Source organism: Varroa destructor, unplaced genomic scaffold (genome assembly GCF_002443255.2).
Source record: "Varroa destructor unplaced genomic scaffold, Vdes_3.0 BEIS01000002.1, whole genome shotgun sequence".
NCBI lineage: Eukaryota > Metazoa > Arthropoda > Arachnida > Mesostigmata > Varroidae > Varroa > Varroa destructor.
In genome coordinates, this window is record NW_019211455.1 from 32,987,117 (window position 1) to 33,003,931 (window position 16,815).

The 16,815-nt window shown below is 42.4% G+C and overlaps 2 protein-coding genes across 9 annotated transcripts in view; one reads left to right on the forward strand and one right to left on the reverse strand.

Moving 5' to 3' along the window:
- Positions 1-4,646, forward strand: part of LOC111244937 (bridge-like lipid transfer protein family member 3B) — a 50,849-nt gene extending 46,203 nt beyond the window's left edge. Inside the window, exons 17-18 of one of the 2 annotated variants that reach the window (XR_015322085.1) lie at positions 92-208; positions 2,050-4,646. The gene's annotated coding sequence lies outside the window, so the exon portion shown is untranslated. Of the gene's footprint in view, positions 1-91 lie in introns of both variants that reach the window. The other variant, XM_086981296.1, reaches the window with a different exon arrangement.
- LOC111244938 (protein O-linked-mannose beta-1,2-N-acetylglucosaminyltransferase 1-like) overlaps positions 1-16,815 on the reverse strand; it is a 98,270-nt gene that overhangs the window by 1,078 nt on the left and 80,377 nt on the right. For 6 of the 7 annotated variants that reach the window (XM_086981300.1, XM_022792548.2, XM_086981298.1 and 3 more), the window contains 2 exons: positions 6,539-6,835; positions 3,740-3,909 (listed from right to left, as the gene is read on the reverse strand). In XM_086981300.1, the coding sequence (XP_086837426.1) occupies positions 3,740-3,909; positions 6,539-6,835 (467 nt within the window). The remainder of the gene's footprint in view (positions 1-3,739; positions 3,910-6,538; positions 6,836-16,815) is intronic. The other variant, XM_022792549.2, reaches the window with a different exon arrangement.

Sequence of the window (16,815 nt, forward strand, 5' to 3'; positions counted from 1 at the left end):
GAGTAGGACCGTCTCACACTGCACGAAGGCACTTTTTTGCTGTCAACTAGCCTTGATATTATTATATTATTATTATTGGTGTTTTCGATAGGGGACTTCCGTAGCTTCTTTGTGGAGACTAAACGAACCAAGCGTAAAAATGACACTTCTGCCAAATGTTTTGCTCGAGCGGCTCGAAATTGATGTGTTTTGAAGGAAAAATAGACACGTAAGTATAAGCATCATTTCCTATCACGTACTGGCAAGCATATTGATATACCGTTATTATCTAATAACTCTTTATCAAAATTGATTTTTCTAATAACAATTGTGTCTGTTTCCCACCTATAAACGTCAACTTTCGCTCATTAGCTTCCTCTGTGTTAACAATAGCCTAACAGCAATGGCTTTTTACCAGCTGCTATTTGATAAAATATCTTAGAACGTTGCTTGGCGAACGTTGGAACTTATTCGAATCGGGCAATATAACGATATTTGTTAGCCAGCAAGCAGAAATAGTGAAGTTCCTATATATAGTTCGTATCATCGCTAAAATGACGGCCAGGTAGCAAACTTTGTAAGATTTTCGAAATTTACTTTTACGAAGCGCAATAACAAAGGTACATCAAATATAATTACACATAGACATTATGAACGTTTCATTTGTTAGCTAAAACTATCTCCAAAGGAAAGACGGAAGAGTCGACTCTGATCATTTTCAACCTTCATAAAACAACTTCATAAACTAATTTATATAAGTAGTTCGTGCGAAAATTAAAATTAAGGTCTTCTTTACCTCTGTGTGTCCTGAAAGTAACGGCTATAAAATATACTCAATATATATTTACGCTATCAGTGCGTTTATCCTATGAGCCACCGTTTGCAGTATAATAGGATGAAGTACAAGGATAGGTTAATAGGATGAAGTATCGATGTATTATTATAGCTTCGTTCTGCCTGTCACATTCTGATAGCAGCTGCTGACGGGAACAAACGAAATACTGAACACAGAGATTATCAGCGTACTTGAAAGCACGCATAAAAATTACACGGAAAATCTAGCAGTTACGGTGATAGCACGTACGCCACACCCACTTACCTCTTTATTCATATTCAAAGTCTGCGGCCCTAAATCTACGTCAATCGGCGTGTCTCACATGTATTCTTTCCGTGGGATTCGGAAAACCTTACGAAACTAGGCTCTCATTTAACCAGATATCAGTGAAACCGATCCCTTAAAGCTAGTTATATAAAGCTTTGAATAGCTTTAAAACATTTGCTCATCGGCCTTTTTAGGGAGCGAATTAGAGACTAACCAGGAATGGCTGTCTTGAGTTTAATTTCGGATAATGTCCAAGGAACTATGGCAGTAGCAACTATTGTATCACGAATCCTTCCCTATTAAGGGAATACGAGCAGACGAATTCAATCAGGGTCCTAGATTCATCATTAACATACTGCCGGGTCACATGGCTTACGCAGCCGCCTTTGTTGCCCTAACAGGAACAATATATAGAGAAATTCAGCAAAACCATTAACACGTTCTTTGGATAATCATAGCTGTTCGTGATGATTTGTATTGCTAATACAACTACCGTTTGTGTAACATGTCGACAAAGACCGACCTTGTTTTATTCCTGATATTGCAGATGTTGTCAATTCAGACCCAGAACCTGCTTTTCGCTAAGTACTGTTCCATCCGTACGTTCAAATTAGGCATAGAGCGGGCACCGCTCACCAGTTGTCGACCAAATCGTCGTTTGATATTTAGCCCTTTGATGTATTCACCTGCTTGTGTTTGCTTGTCTAAGCAGTCTAATTATATATAAAGCTTGCTTCTGCGTACGTTACTGTTACAGCTATAGGTATATTATTATGAACTTGTCCATATCTGGTATGGCCTGCCGCTGTTGACTTTGTTGGCCTAATGTTCATGCTACTTATTTTACCTGTTCACGTCGCCATATGAAAATGTTCGATTAAGCTCGTCAGTGGTGTTTCGCGGGACATTCGCTACTCTGCTGCCATTGACAGCCAGTCCGTCTCACCACCACACCCTCCTGGGGGTAGGAGGGCGTTCGGTTTTTGTTCAGTTTCAGGTCGTCTACTACAACCACTATGGCAGCATCACCTTCATTGGCACGATCAACCTTTTTGCTTGGCCCAAGGCGATGCCGTCGGCTGCGGCAAAACAATTGTATCCGTCATTGCTACCGGTCGGATGGTGACGTTACTTCTTATACCAATAATGATATTATCTACCACTAGCAAGCCAGTAATACTATTACCCGTTTGTTTGTAAACAGAACGCGAACTAGAGAGACCTCTCTTACTCGTCGCGTTGGGGAAGAAATCAGCACTCACTGGCCCAACGCCGCAGCATTCATATCTGTGATATAGTAAGGCCAAGCGCCGAAAGACTAGCGCTATTATTGCTACTGCTGTCACTGGTTTTTTTGTTAAGTGTCCTATAGTTCGCTGTTTTCAACAATGGATTGTCTAATCGGTTCTGCCTGTCGACTGAAAACCGATGAACGAATCTACGTAGTTTTCTACACGAACAAATAGTTAGTGCTACACTTGCAACCGTTCTTGGCATAAGCGGAAATGGCCTTGAACGGCACCGAGGGGTACGTAAGTACTGGAACAGACCGTTCATCAACAGACATGAACAGAAAGGGCTTAGTGAATGCAATGGATGACATTGAAATAGCAGTACAACACATATTTTGGACATAAATAAACTTTAAAATTATAAATGTTCTCTCGGAGCGCTGTTTTCACGAGGAAAAGGTGAAGGCTCAACTAAATCTGCGCGCGCTGCTGTCGACGGGGTAGCAGCGACTCTAAGAAATCAATCGATAATGGCAGTAAAATAGCGATCGACAGTTCGATCGATCGAGTGATTCGACGCATTTGGTACCATACGACGTAAAAGTACCACATGGATTTCGTTGTGGGCAACGAATGTCTCATTGGACGAGCAACTTTATTCCAAAGCGGGCGTGCTGGCAACATGCCATCTGGGACACGGTTCCCAGTTTTTCAGTAAGTTCAAGACAAGAGGACAACAAATAGAAAATTCCACAACCTGCGGTGCTACAGCACAATTTTAAACGTGCTGTTTAGTTTCACGTAAGTTTGAAACTAACACGAAAAGGTTCAGACTATTGGTGATCTGCGATATCTGATTGCAAAACTTGGACGCACGCGATGCCTGTATTAGGAGATGTCGTCAAGAAGTGCGAGACTACGGTTTGCATTTTCGCAGGGACAAATCGACGAAGCATAGGTCGAGTTGGCCGGGTAAATTTTGGCGATCGAAGAAGAACTTAGAAACCACCGGGACACTGCCTAGGTTAGTGAGACGTAGGGTTTGCGAAATACTACAGATTTGTCTCGTTTATTATCATCATTATCATTATAGTTTCATTTCATTCGATATTGTATATTGAAATTATTAAGGCAGATAACGATGAATGATTTTATAACATGTACTCTATGTAATCATATTTCCAATACCTTCTGTGAGTAAGCTCCTGGGCATAAACGCAAGTTGGGCATAAATCTAGCCGACTTTCAGGTAGACAGACCAAAAATAGCCGATACTATCTACGATGTACAATCCCTTTGACCCTACAGCGCGTTAAGCTGGGATCTGTAGAAACCAGTTTACAAACTACGGTCGTGACGTGGTGTCCCAATACTAGCTAATAGCTAAGCTTTAATCTACTATTTTTTGTGCTGTCTTTGTACGTACGAGTAAGGTGAACTTGGCACTTGTACGACGAGCAGATGGTGCCCATTGAGGAAGAGTCTCCACAAGCCCTTGTGAAAACCCCTTCCATCCAGGTCCCAGACCCGCAGACAGCGAGCCACTTCCAGCCACGTTGAGTAATTGTCGTCTTGCCGTATATACATAACATATACCTGAAATAGAACCCATTAGATGAATCAGTGGACAAAGGCGGTGGAATTTATACGCATTAAAAAACACCGGTGCGGCCTCTAATGCACTAGGTGCCATCGGAGCTACCGGAGCAGCGGAACTGAGTCATAATTTAGGTCAAGTACAAAACGGAACCCACTCATATCGTGCATTAATCAATCGCTACCTGCATATATATATATATATATATATATATACAAAAACGGGGTCGCTCTTAAGCAATTTATATTACAGGATAGAAGAAACGAAACCTATTTTATAAATAATTCGTTTTCGGTAAGTTGCCCGAGCGTTTTTCTTCTGTCGCTTCGTGATATGTCACGCGATCTCCTCTGTTGCTTGATATGGTTTCCGTGAATAGACACGTATGTATGAGTATGAGCTGTTATAGCCCGTAGTTTGTTATTACGATGTTTATGTGTAGTAAATATGAGTACGCAAGTGCAGCGGGCATAACAATAGTAGTGAGCAAAAAGGCACAATCTGTGTTACTATAATAAGCTATGATATAATAGCATACCATATTATGTGATTATACATTACAGTAGGATAATAGAAATGAGCAGCTATCATTAAGATCGTGATCCAGTTACTGGAAAAAAAAGCTGCCTAACACAGAGATCATTTACATTGCAGGCAACAGTGACGATGCTCTGGCGAACTTTCTGTATCGCTTAATAAAAATAAACACAATAGTAAACATTTTATCTACATCAGACACATGCGTGTTTCTTGCCAATGGTACGTGGCATTGATCCCGTCGTAAGTGGCAAACGATAGTGAGAATTTCTCGATTTGACTCGTTTCAGAAATGCTACAGCCCAGAATGGGACGTGGGTCGGTCGGTTCCATATGATCGATTCTATTTTGTTGCAGCGTTGCCTATCCTATGCCGCTGTTATTGCTGCAGAGAGGAACTTTCGAGTGACGCTGAGGACCTTTCTAGCGAAAGTCCTTTAGCAGAGGTCGCAACCCACAGCGACCCCGTGAAGCTGAAAGAATCATTACTATGATGACACAATCACTACTAGCACTGAGGACGACGAGTATCAGTGCAGACTGGATAGACTGGCTGATTAGCTAACTATTTAGCGGATTTAATTAGAGATGGAAGGATGCCATTATATAACGTTGTTGACTATAGAGGAAAATTGTTGTTAATTTTCTGTTGTCGGCTTCCTTTCAAACTATGTTATTTTATAGGATTTTTTTTAACTCTGCAGACAGGCATATATACATATACCGATTTGTTAACCCTTATCAGCAGCAGCAACACTAACAAGGCAAAAAATTAATGAAGAAAAATGAAGAAAAGCTAAACCATCAGCGTCATGCGAGGATACGTAAACATATGTGCCTGCACATGTAAATCACCGCAGTTATATAACTAGGTGCAGTTCTTATTCTTATCAATGTTGTTATTAATTTCAGTGAAATCAGCTAGACGTTTTCGTAGGGGGAACAGTGGTGTGCAAATTCGATTTCACTACCTACCTAACGGTCCATGTAATAAATGCAGTCACTTCCTTTTTTAGTGTCCCGCGCATATTTTACGCGTAAACGTTCAATTCTGATTCCGTCGACTGATATTATCGCCAGCCCAGGGGACGGATTGAAGTACTTATAGACATGAAGTATTGAAATAGAGCAACACGATTACGAGTTTCCTATCGATATTACGATGTCGCCCATCAAACGAGGCCGTCAAATTTTACAGCGGTATGTGCGTTTTGGTAAAACCGAGTAGTTAAGGGGGCCATTGTATGTGACTGGGTTTTTTTAGAATAGAACGAAACGATAACATTGGAATACTCATCTAAAGTAAATCTAATAACAATACCGAGATCAATCTGGGCGGAAAAATTGGGTTTCCAGTTAGGGTATCTTGGTGTTCATCCGTTGAGTGGAGAACAACATATTCAAAAAGAGAAATATGTTGCTGATCTGCTTAGGCAAAAAAATCCTATGAACGAGCTCACATACGTACATCCATAATATGTTATAGTTATTCTAGCTAATCGATTTCAAAACGGCTGTCAGTTAAGATTATGCAACCATGGCCATTGTCATCATGGCCGATGTATAGGCCGATGTATATTAGACGTTGCGCCCATAGCAACTGGTAAAATCGTTCCAAGTACCCTTTACGGTCACATATTAAAGCCATTCTAACGAGAAGCCTCTTGGTTTGAACATGGATTAATGTAAGCGTTGTTGAGTAAAGCTCTTCAAAACAAGAAACCTGACAATGGCTGGCAAGAAATTGGAAAATCACGGAACGATCTCCATCATGAAGTGGCTTTGATTTCGTTCATCTTGCATAGCGCACACTCATCTTTAAGTACTACACCCAGGGATATGACCCGTTCGAGGGGAAAGTTCAACTGTTCATTCACTGAATCTCCCTTTGCTCTCGCGTTATTTCACCTTTCAGTGGTTGATAGAGTCAGCTAGGATTTACTAAATAGACAACTCACTGAGGATGCCTTAGGCTAAAGGTCGTCAACATAGTAATACTAAGCGTGCATAACATGATGTGCTTCGTGCGTTATATAACACGTGTTCCTCACGCATCTTATATGTTTTCCATGCTATCATACTATTACTTACATCAGGGTTAGCTGGACCGTGATTTAATCCACCTTTGATTTGTTGTTTCGTCTGCTGTTGACTCAGGTGTCTCGATTGCGGCTGAGCGGTCTGCTGACTATTTGGTCTATTGGCCAGTTTATTCCCAGCAGGTGGTAGGAAATCAGGTTCGCACGGCGATTTGCTGTGATCCACCGGAATGGCTTTACGAAGCAAACTAGCAAGTTCCAGCTCGTATGCATCTTTCTTTAATGAATCGACATTTCGTAGTTTAACGTCCGGAAGATTGTTGAACGCATGTTTCTTGAAGTACATATCCTACAAATGAATCATAGTAATGTATGTGAGAGGTGACATAAGGATATTAGAAGTTCGAGTTGCTCAGATAGCGGCTGTTCTCTGTCCGACAAATGGCCGATTTGCCTCCGAATGCAGATAAACCCGTTATACAATCGCATAAAGACCATAGAACAGTCGGTGGTAGAGCATAGCCATAGTCGTCGATAACTGTGACTGAATTCGTTTATGCAGCCTGCAGATGGTGATTCTTTTTTTCATGTAAATGGGCTAGCCAAGCACAACTAACAGCAGTCTAATTTATTTAACGTTATCAAGCAATGCATCGACATTTGGTCCGATTGCTTTTAGGCAATCCCGGAACGTCTATGAGTCAATAATGTGATACAGAAATTATTAACTGACCTAAATGAGATAGTCTAAACACCTCCAAGAAGCAGTGGCGTTAGCTTTATGCTGGACTGCCCTTTATGAGGTCTGTCTACCTGACGGGAAGGTACTGGACGACAGGCAGGAGACACCCCTTGCTGTTCCCCGAAAGGCGGAAACTATGTTTGAGAAGCAAGCTTGTGGAAGAGGATCGTAAACAAGGGCTGCTGCTACAAAGTACTCTCAGGCATACTTTTCAGGCGTCTTTCCATTTTCCTATAAGTTCTAGGAATAATCCTAAATGAACAGCGAAATTTGCAAAGAGGAACGTTAACAGTGATTGCTTGTCAAATCCTGCTTGCAAAGATAGGGTCTGTTATAAGCAGGGAGGGCATCCATATGTTCATTTATATCGTAGTCGCCCATTCGATAAAGCGACTAAAAACATGGTGTTATTAGTGTTTGCCAACGCAAAAGTCCAAGCCGTCGCTTTCGATGCTGCAGAAGATTGCCATTTAGTTTCAAGATGTACGCCGATGATCCCGTAATCTACGGGATAGGGCGCTTTGAGCTTTAGCAGGCACCGGTCCAGATCTGGTTTCGGTTTTTCATAGGCTGCGATAAATTCATTAAATTTGGTATGTTAGTGTCGTTTGGCCTGAATGCTTTACAGGCAAAATCGCGACTTGCCGCTTTAATTTAGACAGAGTGCGAGGATTGGTGATTTGCCACTAGTTCTTACGCCAGTTTAATCATCTCCTGCGTCGTGCTTATTGCAGGGGCAAGCAAACAGGCCTTTGGAGCGAAATGTCAACTCTAACATGAAGTGCGATTGGGCAAATGTATCAATTGCAATCTTGCTTCCACCAACACTGCATAGAGGAATTGGGGCAATCAAAGCTCTCGTTCTGAAATAGGTCTTTTTTCGTCTTGGGGCCTAAGGCTTTCCCTATTCTAATTAAGGATTGGTCGTACATGCGGGCTGCTATACCAAACGCCTAGCGCGTTAGTTTACAAAGAATGATTTCAAAAAGGGGCAATTATTCGAAATTCAGGTGTGAATCTTGTAGTTTAAACCACCCTTGTACCTATAACGCTACTCGGATCCCGTTGGACGGATTAGTTCCTCGAAAGCATGTTTGCCTGAATTTCGTGGCCTTTAGATGGAGGAAAAATACAGCCGGAAGGCTCAAATCCCCCGGATATGGGACGAATATGGAAGTCCCTGTGAAGGAGGAGGTAAGAAGAGGCGGAGAGTTATCTGGGACGTTCGATCTTCGAAATATGGGTTGAAACTCCGTGGGTGAAAAAACGAGGTTGTTTCCGTACCCCTGGAGCTGGTTACAGAAATAGTCAAATTAGCTAAGAAACTCGACAAATGCAGTTATATACATAAGAGCCTATATGGCAAGGATATAAAGATGGCGCCGAAAATCAGGGAGGTGTGTAGGAATTACAAGGTAGATGATGATAAATGTGACGTTAGAAAAACTGGCAGAGGACAAAGTTATGCTTGCAGGAAAAAGCAAAAGCTAGCTGTTTAAGCTTCACCTAAAGTTATCAGGGGTCTCATAAATGCAGAGTAGGTTTGGGCTGAATCAAACAAATACAACTTCGAGGAGAAACTCGAAATTCGCTAAATCGAAATTAGTGTAAGGAGGCTTTCAACACAACGTCAAATACTAATGTACCAAGAAATGCTGACGGAAACATATCCTTTGTAGATATTTTAAAGAAGCTTCAGCGGGCTATGCATTTCCTGTAGCATAAAATTATGAGTATAAACTAAGGTTCTATGGAACGGTGATATTACGATCAATGTAAAAGAAACGTGCGCGGTAGCATGTCCAGCTTTTGTAATGGTCATTTGAGGAATAAGGAGCGTATCAGCATCGGTCGGCGTTATCTTCTACAAGCGCTTAATAATCAGGAACCTTGTGGAAGGGACCTCTGCGAAAACTTTACCTAAGTTTGTCGGGGATGATGGCGTCAACAGAAACAATCTCATTGTCAAGAAACCAGTGTGGGGCACCACCAGTTGCTGGTACGTTATGGCCCGATTTACGGACTCTGGAACGGCAAACAAAATCCTAGCACAAGGAAAATTGTGCGTAGGATAAACTGACTGAATGGGTCACGGGTCCGTGTTGCCTGGTATATTGAAAGATAAAGCACAAGGTTCTTGAGTGCCTCGACCAGGCTGTGACAACGAAAAGATGCCATCGGGGTAACTCAGTAGGGCGTATTACAACGGTTTGCAGGTTTGTAAACTCCTTGCTACAGTTTTGATGCGTCGGATCATCCTGCAAGATTTTATAAACTGCCCGAAATATAAAGAAAAAATTGCAAAAGAAACTAGCAGGCAAATAGTATTGGTAAATCATTTGCTAGTAAGGTCCCGGTACCAACAAGTAATATAGGCCAGTCGGCTGAAATGCAAGGGCAAGCCGATAAACTTTAAGATAACAAGGAACGTGAAAAACAAAAGGAAATAGCGGAAACGACATAATAATTTCTTTGCCTATCCGGAACAATGGGAAAAAGGTCTCAGAGCAAACGAGTTATGATCAAACTATGCAGCAAAACTGTAATAGAGGCAGAACCCTCGCGATTTATTCAAAGCATTTGCTCAGAAAAAGGAGCTGATTTTTCAATTATTTACTGAGCAATTGACAAATGACATGTATAATTAGCACGAGACAGTACAAAAAGTAATGGGATGAAAGAAAGGTTTTCCTAGGTACAGAGCGGCAGCCTAGCTCACATGAACTTTCGCTATTTAGGTCTTAACTTAGGTTTATGCGATAGGTTAAGATAAGATAGGTTTATGCGGCGTAGTGGAGTCAATGACTGGAGTAGGAGATACTTCAGTGGTCACAGCTGAGAACTTTAACTGAGTATCAGGAACACGGGGAGTTTGTAGATAGAACAGACAAGAGGTCGGCGGTTGCTAGAGTTTATGGCCACGCAAAATCTAGAAACGCTAAAGACGGGCGGCGTACCGATTCTTCTCGATCACACACATTCGTTCTTCGTAGATCTTATGATACGCGCGGTCAATCAGGTCACTTGGTTCGATGTGTCGGGATTGCATGAGGAGGTGTATCTACTAAGGTAATCATAATGCTGCTGTAGAGTTCTCTGTATGTTCCAGGCAGACAAACAGGAATACTAACAGTATGTCACTAACGCACCTGAGAGGAGGAGGTACAGGAGAATCTATGAAATACTGGGTGCAGGAATCCCGCAAGAGAACCGCAGAGTAGGGAAGATCTTTAGCAATTCCTAGTAGAAGTTTGCATAATAAGTCAAAAACGGAAACTAGAATGCTGATGGGATAAAGAATTGCCCTAAGTCAAACCGCATGCAACCAAGCTAGGGAGATACTTAAATGACTCATAGCCGGCGATGATCGGCTGCGCTCCAAGAGGCTACTGAAAATTATAGGCAAAGAAGCAACCTTAAAGACAACTTTAAAGACAGAGATCAGGAGTAGCAAGAAGAACAGGTGGAGAAACTTTTTGCAAAAAAATACAGGAAGACTCATGGGATCGCTTTTATAAGCTTATGAAAGGGAACCAGCAGGACGAAGAAGTATATTTTGCAAGAAGAAGGAACAATGAGGGTACTAAAATCTTTGTTCCCATCCCAGTAGCTTTTTAAACGAGCTGAGTTTACATGCTTGGATTCGAAGAAGGAGATCCCACCCGTTACGAGGGAACAGGTATTGAAGATATGGAAACGTATCAAAACGTGTAAAACGTCGGATCCCAGCGAGATCCCAGCCGTAATTACAAGGGCTCTTTCTAAAAACTTCCCCAACGTTGTCGTCGTAGTCCAGATATTCAGCGAAGGTCGTTTCCTACCAGCGTGAAAGAGAGTTGAGGTCATGCTTATTCCTGAAGATAAGGGTTTCTACAGATCCATATGCCTATTTGGAGCACCGACGAAAGACATCGAGACCAAAATAGAGAAAAGGTTTAGGAACTTTGCCGAAGAAAGCGGTCTTTTGTCTGAGAGTTAGTATAGCTTCCGGAAACAGATCGGTGCTGACAGCTATCAGTAGGATCCTCAGGAGGGATAAGAAAGTAACAAAAGGCTCGAATAAAGTAAGAGACGTTTTTCTTACGATATTCTTAGATGTTAAAAATGCTTTTAATAGCCTGCAATAACCGATAGTACCCACATGCTTGAATAAAGGAAAAGTTCCCAGCATTTAGTCTCTGTGGTCTCAAACTTTCTATGAGACAGATCAGTAGTCAATGAAGAAATTATTTTTTGTAAGACCGTAGGGGCTCTTCAAGGATCTATCCTGGGATCCCTCCTGTGGATCCTGCTACGTGATGAGGTATAAAGGCTGAGTAATTTTCCATTGGAAGAGGAAATCATTGTCCATGCAGATGACTGCGCTGTTACAGTTCAAACCCGGATCGTAGAGGGATTCTAAAGAATAGCAAACCAAACTCTGAGGGAGACCTTGACAAAGATGAAAGAACACGAGCTATCTTTGGACCCTGCGAAGCCAAGGATTATACTAACCGATGGACAAAAATGCCACACCTCTCATATTCTTCGAATGCAGGGTATAAATCTAAGAAAAATAGTGAAATACCTGGGAATCGAATTCGATTACGCAATAAGAGGAGTGCATTATAACAAGTGAGTCGTCACAAAAGCGACTACAGATTCTATGGAAATACTGCCAGACATTTATGGCTCACGAGGATGAGGAGGAGTTTCTGCTTGCTCGATTGCGCCCTTCGGAATACCTGTATGGACATTACCCGAAACCGTGTCGGCCACAAAAAGCTACGGCTCCTGAACTACAACTGCACAAGATGGCAAACGATGTTTTCCCAGGTTCAAAGATTGCACGAGGGGTCATACGCTTATGTGAGAAGTTACCTCGTTTAGAAAAATGGAAAACCTAATTAGGATTACTCTTGTCTGGTGATCCGGTGGGACTAGCCACTCTCCCCTATCAGCCTTCCCCTATCAGAGGAAGATCTGGGGCGATTCGAAGTGAGAGAGAGACTAAAAATTAGTGAGCTAATAGTCACAACAAGAATGGGTTTAACCGGAGAGATTAAGCTTCACCTTCGGCCTACGTAAACTGTATTACTCAAATGTTTTGAAAAAAAGCAAAAAAAGCACGAAACGAATTCTTGCCTAGAAACGAACTTGTACAAGCCCAAGGCCATGAAGTTCTGTAAAACTAAACCACTAGTAGTAAATGATATTCTCCAATTGTACTTCTCGCACGTACGTTTACTACTTAGACCTGACGTTATTCCGCTGAACTTGCCATATCAAGCACATAACAGCACGACCTTAAAAAAAGGCCGTCGTCCGTCTCCTTGAATTCGGCAATAGAAAGCTTTTCGCACTGATGGTTTCATATCGCATCAAACTTACTTGGAAAAACTTGACCACAGGTCAGCTGTACAGGCCGGACCAGACAGAGTCTGCATTTCTCAAAAGAGCACTAGGTTTGTATGCATGCTGCCATAAGTGCTACATATATTTGCTAGTTGATACGCTGCTATTTCTTGGTGATATACGACGCCAGCTTGGCTAACTAAGAAGGCGCACCTACTTGGAACTCATCCGATAACGGGAAAGACGGGTGTCTAAGATCGACCCGAAATTCTTTGTCACTAGTGATTTGCCAGGCAAAAAGAATCTACATGTGGTAGACTACGCAGCGTACGGGTTTTTCCATGATGTGTATGCTGATAAATCGTACCATGAGGCAGACGAAAGTTGCGTCGGTGTTCGATGTGGAAACCCTTATGGTGATACTATGTAGACTCGTGTCCAAGGGCGCCTTTCTTGAATAGCATGGCACAGAGAAGGGCCACGCAGTCGTAGCGTTGTGTGTCACATTTGATTTATTCCCATTTTGACATTTATTTTTATTCTATTTCAAAAATTATTTCATACTGTCGATCCACAAGCTGACTGGCTGACAAAAACAAATAAGCGTGAAACGACCAGCCACGTCTACATCCGAGTTCGGTTTGTCAACCTGTGGCTGACCTGCTAGTCAAGCTACTGTCCTGCCATACTTAGTCATCCTTGTGAACCGATTATGAGCTTTTGCATGTATGCTTAGGGCATCGTCTGATATATTAGATCAACAAATAATAGGCTTCGCAATGATATTTATCTGTGTTTCCTGTGTAGGAGCTACCAGTGACTGATTACTAGCTGATAGCCGGTGAATTGAATCGCACAGAGCTTTGATAAAAACTATAAATGGCCTTCGTCTTCTTTCGTATAGTCATTTGTCTCTTATCCTGACCCTCACGAGAGAATGGAGATGTAATACTACCTATGAGAGTAACAACAACAATCCATAATAGACAAAATGTCAACCTCTAATCAAAAGTAACTCGAATTACCTTTAAAGGCCTTTCGACGACGGTGGAAATTTCTCCGTGTCATAATAACTGCATCGGAACTTACTCTGTCTTTTTCGTACTAATAAAGTTAAAACTGCTACTGCTCAACTACTAATAATTCGATTTTTGTTTACGGTAACTGATTCCACATGAATTTTATGGATGCATCGAGGCATGGTTCAGCGGCAAGTTAGACGTCGGTTGAATTACCACGCGCTTGATTAGGTAAGGTTTACGCTAATGTCGAGTTTCCATATTGGCCTCGAGGGATATTTGTTAAACTAGTGCAAGTTGTAGTACTAGTTCTTATCGGCTGTCGCCACCTCCATTTAGCCAGATATGGTCCCGTTGAACACAGGCGTACGCAATGGCAAATCAGCTGGCGATGAGCGGGTCATCGTAAGCGTCGCTTTTGCGGTTTTTGCAGAAACCTGTAGGTTTGAAAAATGAGTTGTAGTAGTATCATACGCTATCACTCAATTGAAATGAAGGGACACATTGCACCGCTCACTGCGCCCATAGTTAAACTACGCTAATAATTTAGTATGTGAATGACAACCGTAACGCCTAAACAATCTTACAGAGATGGAGCTGTTTTTCGTAAAATGCCCAGCATGGAGGCTGCATTTTGAAGAACCTCCTGTCTTGCCACGGGTTCCTTTTCGCCTAGAGCACCCTACTTAACACGTCTAAGGAGCAGTGAGCGCCTAAGGGGAATATTTCAGCGAGGACCGACTATATTGTGAACCTCGCGATGTAATCTACCACGACGATATGAGTAATTATTGGCGCAACTTGCAATACATTACCCAATGCAAACACACGTTTTTAGAAACTAATTAATGCCGTCAACGATCTCGCCAATGTGGCTATAATTATAGTACTGGGACGGACTACAAAGACAATATTAGTTCTGCCACTGCCCTACTCCGCTCTTTGTTCCTGCGACAGTCGCTGGTTCAACGATGGCCGATTTGGTTCTGGCCCGGTCAGTTTTCGTTTGATATCAGCATTTTCCTTGGGGAACAGGCAGTGACGGGGTGTCATTTTCGCTTTGCGAAGCAAATGGCTTCATAATGAAGCAACAGTCCTTGGCGCTGTCGTCGCTCGCCGTCACCCTCTTCCCGGAGTTATTTTATGTTTCTATATTACGCTTATTGGCCCAGGACCCCAGCTCTTCTTAAAGCCGGCCGCTAAAAACCGCTGTTCGTTATCTGCTCTTTCCCCAATAAATCAACTCATCTTTTATATGCTCCCGTTCGCTGCACATGTTTCTCCTTTTTCTAAAGAAAGCGACAAAGAGTTGCGGCGGTCGGCCAGCCATTTCGTCCTGGAACGACCGTCCCGTTCCTCTCCGTCCTGCTGTCTTCGGACGTTGACGAACGACGACGAGTAAAAGGCCATTGATGTGCTCTCTCATGTAAATGAACCTTCATTTTTACAGACGCAGCACCGCCATCGTCAGGCAACTTCTTCTTCCACCAACCTTACTGCCGGTGCTGCCTTTACGCCTTCACAACACCCCCGACCGACATGCGGGCGAAAAACCAACCAGGAAACCATTCTCTCCGCTCAAATGTTTTCCTCACGGCCACTAATGTTACGTGATGTCCCCGACTGTTCCAGAGCAGGCAAATAACACATGAGGCATTGCTATATACGATGGCTATCAAAACGACCTTATCTGCGCGTACTGCCTAGAGAAATAAGAGGCATCTCTAGCAGAAACGGTAAACCGCTTTAGATTTAAATGAGATTTACTCGATGCATGGGCATACTTCATAATTGTTGGATCGATAGGATTAACAGCATAGTGCCATTATGTACAAGTGGAAAAGCAGACATTCTGATTCAATGGGGGAAGGCATAACTAACATCCCTGTGATCAGGGTCAAGATTTTTTCTGGCATATGCACGAATGCGTATCAGCTAAGCTTCTGCTCATAAACCTACATGCATATATATAGTTTGCATGTATCTTTGCCGCAACTATTAGCGCGGAAGCAAAATTCCCTTTTGCCGTTGTTATTGGTGATCTCTGGTGGGCTCTAGATGACTCTGTCGCTCTGTCCAAGTCAGCTGTCTGTAGTTGAACGCCGTCGAATATATCACGGGCGCCCAATATCTGTTATATCTCAGCCTTATTTTACATCTTTCAAATAACGCCATGTTCTCTTTTTGATCCCTGTTTGTGTATTAATATTCAGTTACTACCGCTCAATTTGCACTCTTAGATAAAAGCTTATATTTATAATTTGCTTGCCTTTCTCTCTCAGTGCTCTTATATTCAACGCCCTACAACGTTTCTCCAACCACTATATGTCCGCTTGCTTCCGACCTTTCTATATTTCCCTCTAAACTTAAGAGGTCGTTTAACTTGTTGTCATTAAGCTTAGTATATTTCAATTGTGAGTGAGGTTAGAATACTTAAGAATCAGCTTTGTAAGATTCTTGTATGATTGCGCCGTGGAATAAACGTGTTTTATCTCAATAGAAGGGTTTCTTTAGTGCAAATTACGGCCGCCGTTTGTCTCTCGGCCTTGTCCTAACTCAGGCCTAGATCAGGCTTTGCTTTCTACCCATCCTCCGGGCTGCCATTAGTGCCACAATCATCAGCGTTGTCGTCATCGGTACTACCATCACCGACTTCGGGTGTACCTCCATATTTCGCCTGCTCTGTTCTCCTAATTCGCCCTTTTGTGGTTTGTATCTTCGTGATTCGCTTTTTTTTTCGTGAGAACCATTCTACAAAGTTCCGTATGATGATGTGAGCTGCGGACCGCACACGCGACAAGGAACGTCATCAACGAACATTAAAACGGAAAAGGCAAACCCCATACATAGGAGTAGGGAGTGAATAAGTTGGGTGGAAGGAGGGGGAAGTTGTAGAGGAGCAATCTGTTGCACGATCAGTGTTGAAGAGAGAAGATAGAATCTGTAAGCTCACCCATCGAGGCAGTAACCGACTGCCAATAAAAAGCTACATTCACGCCCATCATCACCAATAACAATAACAACCGCAACAACAACAACGCCAAATGCAATGACCGTAGAAACAGAAAAACAAGCCGCCACAACGAAACGGTATCATCTTTGCCGCAAAGGGAACAGCAAACAGGGCTAGGGAAGGAGGAAAGAAATCAGACACGACAAAAAACTCTTACCAAAAACAGTATCAAACGACGCTTGCCAGCAGAACAAAAATAATGGTAAGGAGGCCGTGCTATT